The 6,519-nt window shown below is 34.1% G+C and overlaps 1 protein-coding gene across 4 annotated transcripts; it reads left to right on the top strand.

Annotated features, from left to right (window-relative positions):
• Window positions 1-2,224: 2,224 nt before the first annotated feature.
• On the top strand, window positions 2,225-4,545 carry LOC142539291 (uncharacterized). 4 transcript variants are annotated; one of them, XM_075644654.1, is made up of 4 exons: window positions 2,227-2,571; window positions 3,374-3,448; window positions 3,649-3,701; window positions 3,896-4,545. In XM_075644654.1, exon 4 carries the CDS (start codon window positions 3,936-3,938, stop codon window positions 4,344-4,346), a length of 411 nt encoding a protein of 136 aa, XP_075500769.1. In that variant the 5' UTR covers window positions 2,227-2,571; window positions 3,374-3,448; window positions 3,649-3,701; window positions 3,896-3,935; the 3' UTR covers window positions 4,347-4,545. The 4 variants fall into 4 exon arrangements, with proteins under 4 accessions (XP_075500770.1, XP_075500769.1, XP_075500767.1 ...); XM_075644655.1 differs by lacking the exon at window positions 3,374-3,448 and having other exon boundaries at window positions 2,225-2,571; window positions 3,649-3,706; XM_075644652.1 differs by lacking the exon at window positions 3,374-3,448 and having other exon boundaries at window positions 2,229-2,571.
• The last annotated feature ends 1,974 nt before the right edge of the window (window positions 4,546-6,519 follow it).

Genomic DNA, 6,519 nt, shown 5'->3' with positions numbered 1-6,519 from the left:
CATAGACACAATCTCAATATGCAACTCAATTCAAAATCTAGTCTGATCAATACTCAAATCAAACATAATCTGATCAATATCGAATCAAGATACAATCTAATCCATATCGACGATATCACGATATAATCGAAATCACTACTGAATCTGATCAATATCAATTTACTGATTTTCGACGGTATACCAATACAGTCTCGATAACCCCGTCAATCTCAACTAGGGGTGGGAAAAAATACCGAAATACCGAAAAACCGTGCCGAAAAAAATACCGAACTTACCGAAAAATCGGTATACCGAACATTTCGGTACGGTATCATACCGTACCGAAATTTTCGGTATCGGTATCGATATGAAATATTTTTTTTTCGGTATTTCGGTATATACCGAAAATAATTTTTCATTATTATTTTTTTAAAATTTAAGTTCGATATACCGAAAAAATGTCGGTATACATTTTCGGTATACCGACATTTTTTCGGTATACCGACAAAATTTTCGGTGTCGGTACGGTACCAGTATGAAATTTTTCCATACCGAAAATTCGGTATACCGAATGTGCGGTATATCGAATTTTCGGTATCGGTATGGAAAAATTTCATACCGATATTTTCGGTATGGTATACGGTACCGTAGTTCGGTACGGTATACCGTACCGTACCCACCCCTAATCTCAACATCACAGATATAATACCCGAATTCATAATCAATATCGGTACAATTTATAATCAATAACAATACAGTTCTGATATCGAATCTCAATCAAATCAACTCCGAAAATCATAACAAATACATACACAGTCTGTTCTTCAATCTGACTTCAATTATACGATGTCTATTATATCAGAAACACCATATAGGATTCATATTCAATTCTGACAATACCATAATTTCAAATCATATCTAAACGTAACAAAACTTACGTCCAGTTATAGCCTGCGTCGATAGGAACTCAGTACTGAAGTCGAATTCAAAATCTGACGGACGGATTTCTCGAAAATCTCAATTTCCCACGCCGAAGCAATTTGAAGCCCTTTTTCCCCGTAAGCCCTCGGCTGCTGAATGAAGATTTGCATGTATATATATATATATACATCTCGTGCATGTAAGGCAAGTGGCTAATCCTTCAACCTGCACGTCTCGCGCATATGCGCGACATCACTCGGCGCTTATGCGCGAGACAATATGTCTCGGCGCGTTTGACTCACGGCAGCTCGCGCATATGCGCGCCCCATCGTCGCAATGCAACTCGCGCATATGCGCGCCTCCATCCGGCGCATATGCGCCAACTTCTCTGGACATTTCGCGCAAGTGCGCGGCTCACGTCGCGCATGTGCGCGCAACTCTCTGCCTACCTCGCGCATGTGCGCGGCTCACGTCGCGTATGTGCGCGCAATGTTCTGTTCCAGCCCCTTGGCTACTGGACACCTCGCGCATATGCGCGCCCTCACGCCGCGCATATGCGGGTCTTCTGCGAAACCCGCGCATGTGTGCGCACCAGATCGAGCATGTGCGCGGATGGCATCTCCCTCGCACATATTTCGCGTCTTTTCTCGTCTTTCCCGGTCTGATTCATTCCGTCTATAATCACATCAATTAATCACTAAATCATTTCAGATTAACAGAATAAATTTCTCGGGCCTTACAACAATCATGTTGTTTATGATCGTCTCGATTAATTTCTTATACATGTATCTTTAATGTTATGTGCATTTTGCAATTTGATGACATATTAAATATATTGCTTTTTAAACAATTGAGTTGAATACACATTTAATTGAGTCCGGTTTAATAACACATCAAGTAATTATTAATTGTTCATAATATGGTTGAGAATGAAAAGATAAGAAAAATAAAGAATATGATAAAATTTAAAGAATATGAGTTGAATAAAATTTTGAGTAGGTCTCTTGTGAGACGGTCTCACGAATCTTTATCTGTAAGACGAGTCAGCACTACGGATATTCACAATAAAAAGTAATACTCTTAGCATAAAAAATAATATTTTTTTCATGGATGATCCAAATAAGAGATCCGTCTCATAAAATACGACCCGTGAGATCGTTTCACACAAGTTTTTGTCTATAATTTTTAAAATAGAAAAAATCTTAATTTGAGACAAAATGACGAGTTTGGATATTACTACAAAAATATAACCGTGGGTTTGAATGCTTGATGATATCAGGAGAGAAGCTGATTGAATATAGAGAAAGTTAGAGGGGGACTTTGTGATTAAATAAGAATACCCCAAATCCAGTTACTGCAGCATTTACAAAGACTGACACAGGTTGAGAGAGATTATTATCTTCCTCTCTCTCTAAACCATCTTGGTACTTTGAGGTCCTTTGCTTTATCAAGAAATGGGATTTTTCGATTCTTACCGACATTCTTGATCTGGGTTATTCGCCCTTTCCCTAGAATTTTTTGCTGTACAAGTTACTTGTATCGCCTTTTCATTGTCTTATCAAAATCTTGAGATTTAAATTTAATCCGGGCACTGGTGGTTTCTGAGGCGTCTGTTCTACGCATTGTTCAATAGATTCACCCATCCAACTGAGTCATCTGATGATCTTTTTGGTGGGTATTTTTTTTTCTCCCATTGTTCTTATTGTACTCGGATGTTTACTGATTATGTATTTATTTTATTTTGCTGTTGTTTTTTTTTTTCGAATGGGGCAGATTTAAATTCTGGATTTTGTGGCTACTTGTACTTTCAGTTGTCCATGGATCTCTTCTTGTTTTTTTTGTTTGTCGGTTTCTTTTTGTTGCAACTTTGTAAAAATTGCTCTTGCATGCGCCTTTTGGAAGGGTATTCGTTTGTTATTAACTGTTATTGGGTGCAACATCGCTTGAATCTAACCTCGGGTTAATTAAAAAATTTGGTTTTGTGTGTATAGATGTTGTTTATGTGCTTCTTGAATATGATGTGCGTTGTAGACTTTTTGTAAATAATTGGATCTTGGTTGGTGAATTTTAGCTTTATTGCCCTCTTGAATGGGAGAAAAGAATATAAGTTTTCTCGAAAAATACAAGTTGCTCGACTCCTTTGGTAGTGGTATTTCGACATCGGATATTGGGAGTAGTTTATACGTTCAAATTTTGTGTTGCAGTCCAGAGAGATTCATTTTTTGAAAATTTGTTGCACTTGCCATTCATTCTTAGTGCTTGTCTGGGTTGTGTCTGTATTTTTGGAGATGCTTACTAGAAAAGTGTTTGTTTATTGTTCCATCATGGCGAAAACATACCGAGAAAATTGTGTAATGTGTATCATTTATGTTATTCCTGTCCATATCACTTAGCATGCGACATCTCTAACGGTACAGTGTTTTGTGGTCTGAAAATACTGATTCTATGCAAAGTGTTCCATACCTTTCTTCAGGACCAAAAGTTTTAGCTGATAAAAAATTTGGTATTGAATAACGAGCAATCTGAAAGACTAATGGCCCCTCACATGGTTCCATTTCCTAATCTTTACATTGAGGTTTTCAATAAATATTGTCTATTTGCCCCTTCATGTAGTTGTATGCTTTGGCTATATAGTTGAGTGAAGCTTGAATACAAGGTCTATTGTCTTGTCTGTGACCTGCACTACTGGTAGATAAGTAAAGATGATCAATTTAATCTATCTGATAACACCTCGCTGGTTTGTTTCAGATTGAAACTCTTCAGTCGTGAAAACCTATTCAGAATACACACTCATTACATTCGTACGGTCTCTCTTTCTTCTTAGTTCGTTCTTTATTTTTGATGTATTGGTTTCACAGTTCCCAAATGTGCTCTTCTTGTATGAAAAAATAGGTTTCAGGTCTTATTTTGATACTACTCTCGTGCTCTGAGATTTAAGGACCCCTTGTTCTTTTTATTCTTGTATCGTATGACATGAGCAACTGTGTTTCCTCAGAAATATCCACAATTGAGGTGATAACGCCAATTTCAAAATCATGGGTCGAGGTAGAGCCAAGGGAAAGAAGCTAACCATGACCAACCAAGATGACACTGGCAGTGGCGAAGAAGAAAAACTTCCTGCGCAGAAGAAAAGGGGGCGACCTCAAAAATCACTTAAAGACGAGGTAGACGAAGAAGAAGCTCGAAAAATAGAAGATGGGTCCAGTGAAGACACAGGTGAAGCACCGGATATAGACTCAAAAAGCAAGACCTTGGCACATAATGGAAAAAAACGTTTAAAGAACGGTGAAACGAAGGAGAAAGCTGTGTTGGTGAAGGAGGAAAATGGAAATGCAACGAGAATAAAAACCGAAGAGTCGGCTAAGTCTAATGGTTTTCGCCAAAATGGAAATAGGCGAAAGAGCAAACCCCATCGGGCTGCTGAAGCCGTTGTCGAGTGCAACTGAGATAGCGATATAAGCTGATCCTTTTTCGTGCAATGGTTCTGAATTTCGAACTTAAGAAGTTATCTTCTTTGATTTTTTTCCCCTTTATCGTGTCTCATTTTTGAGAACTTTCGACTCGGAAATGATCGTTTTGTTTTGGTATCGTTGTGGCTGATCATACTTCTGAAGATCTATGGATTTGTGAGTATTGTTACTTTTATTGTTTCTTAATGCATCTTTGCATGACATAAGATAAGGTGGTTAACTCCACACGACCTGGAAATAGTTCCTACTTCGATCTTTCACGTGTTCTTGTTTTTGCATTATGTTATTGGATAAAGGGAAATGACATTTTACCGTCAAAATTTTAAAAAGCAAAATTTTCAATCCTATGTAATGTTTGTAAATTTTAAAAAGCAAAAATTTAAATAATTCAGTCGTTTTTTTTTTAATTAGATGTGAATATATCATTTTCCATGTAATAATATTTTTAAGAATAAGAACAATAAATAAATAATTAGATGTGAAGATATCATTTTCCATGTAATAATATTTTTAAGAATAAGAACAATAAATAAATAATATAATACAACATAAATCATATCAATTTCCCTCAATTCTTCCATCTCTATTTCCCTGATTCTCAAATCTCTCCTATTCTCTCTTTTTGTTTTCACTATCTCATCTCACCTATTATTGAGATTAATCATATAAAAAAATATTTAATTACTAATATATTTTGAAAAAGAGATTGCTTAAACTTTCAACATTGAATCAGTTATGGATGAGTTTGAATTATAAATAAACATTAGTCACAATATAATAAATCGATGTTATTTATTGAATGCATAAAATATTTGTATTTTAAACTACTTGTTTTAGGTATGAATTCTATAAAATCGCCTCAGATTTATTAGTATAATATTTTATAATTATGAAACAAAAAGCAATATTTAGTATATGAAAATCGATGCATGTAATATTATTTTAGAAATGAGGATATCAGCGATGAGGAAAAAATAAGAATATTTTTAAAGAAGTAAATACAAAATATTTTATGCTTGTAGGCCATAAAGTAGATCAGAAAGCTCAACCAAAATGTATTGAAATAGTTAATGGTTCAATCGAAGGTAAAATATTTGAAAATATAAATTTGTAGATACTTCTATACAAAAAAAATATAGCCTTATATGCATTTTTGATTATGTAATTCTTCAAACGAAAATTGATAAGAACTCTTGTGAGACGGTCTCACGAATTTTTATCTGTGAGACGAGTCGACACTATCGATATTCATAATAAAAAGTAATACTCTTAGCATAAAAAATAATACTTTTTCATAGATTACCCAAATAAGAGATCCGTCCCACAAAATACGACCGATGAGACCGTCTCACAAAATTTTTTGCAAAAGATTAGCATACCAATATCATATAAAGAATTGTGTAGTGTTGCGAGTTTAGTTAATAGTAGCAAAGTATTTTTGTATATCGATTTGAAAAAAATAAACAACAGTTTTTATAACAAATGTGTAATGTAAAGATGATAACAAAACGAGTGATAGAAAAATTAATTATGTCAATAAATTTTTTTTTAATAGAATTGAAGTCATACTCTTAATTTAAGTTTATGTTGTTGCATTTTTATGCTAAATAACTATACAAAATCGTAGATTCAACAAAAATATCATACTAAATATATTGTGAAGTCACACAAAAGCATTCAAAATGATTACAAAATTCGCCACAAAATTTTTGAGATTCATAAATCAAAATATTCATTTGCTTAATAACAATGTATATTTATGCAAATAAAAAAATACATCATATTGAAAACAAACAATTTAGAAAATGACTCCGAACCTCCAATATATTTCATACCGTGCATAATGCATCGTTGTTGCTAATACTTGTTTGCATCTACTAAATAATCTTCTTTCTCTCATTTCAAAAACAATTTTATGCGCAACTATGAGAAACAAAATTGGAGTATCAAAACATAAATTTATGCAATAGAATGCATAAAAATATTATTTTTTCTGATAATATTTAAATAACTTCAAACCCGATGCACAAAATATAGTGTCAAGAAACCAGCTAAGTGCGTACATGTGTCCTCCTCACCTACCAATTTACAAACATTCACTCCTCTATATATACATAATACAAAAACACATCACAAATAAAACCATCAC

Source organism: Primulina tabacum, chromosome 3 (genome assembly GCF_025594145.1).
Source record: "Primulina tabacum isolate GXHZ01 chromosome 3, ASM2559414v2, whole genome shotgun sequence".
In the NCBI taxonomy this organism is placed as follows: domain Eukaryota; kingdom Viridiplantae; phylum Streptophyta; class Magnoliopsida; order Lamiales; family Gesneriaceae; genus Primulina; species Primulina tabacum.
The sequence above is the reverse complement of the archived record's forward strand: the minus strand, read 5'-3'. Positions and strand labels throughout refer to the sequence as shown.

What these genes read in the sequence shown, in the direction of transcription:
- LOC142539291 (XM_075644655.1), top strand. Translation starts at nt 3,936, where the DNA reads ATGGGTCGAGGTAGAGCCAAGGGAAAGAAGCTAACCATGACCAACCAA.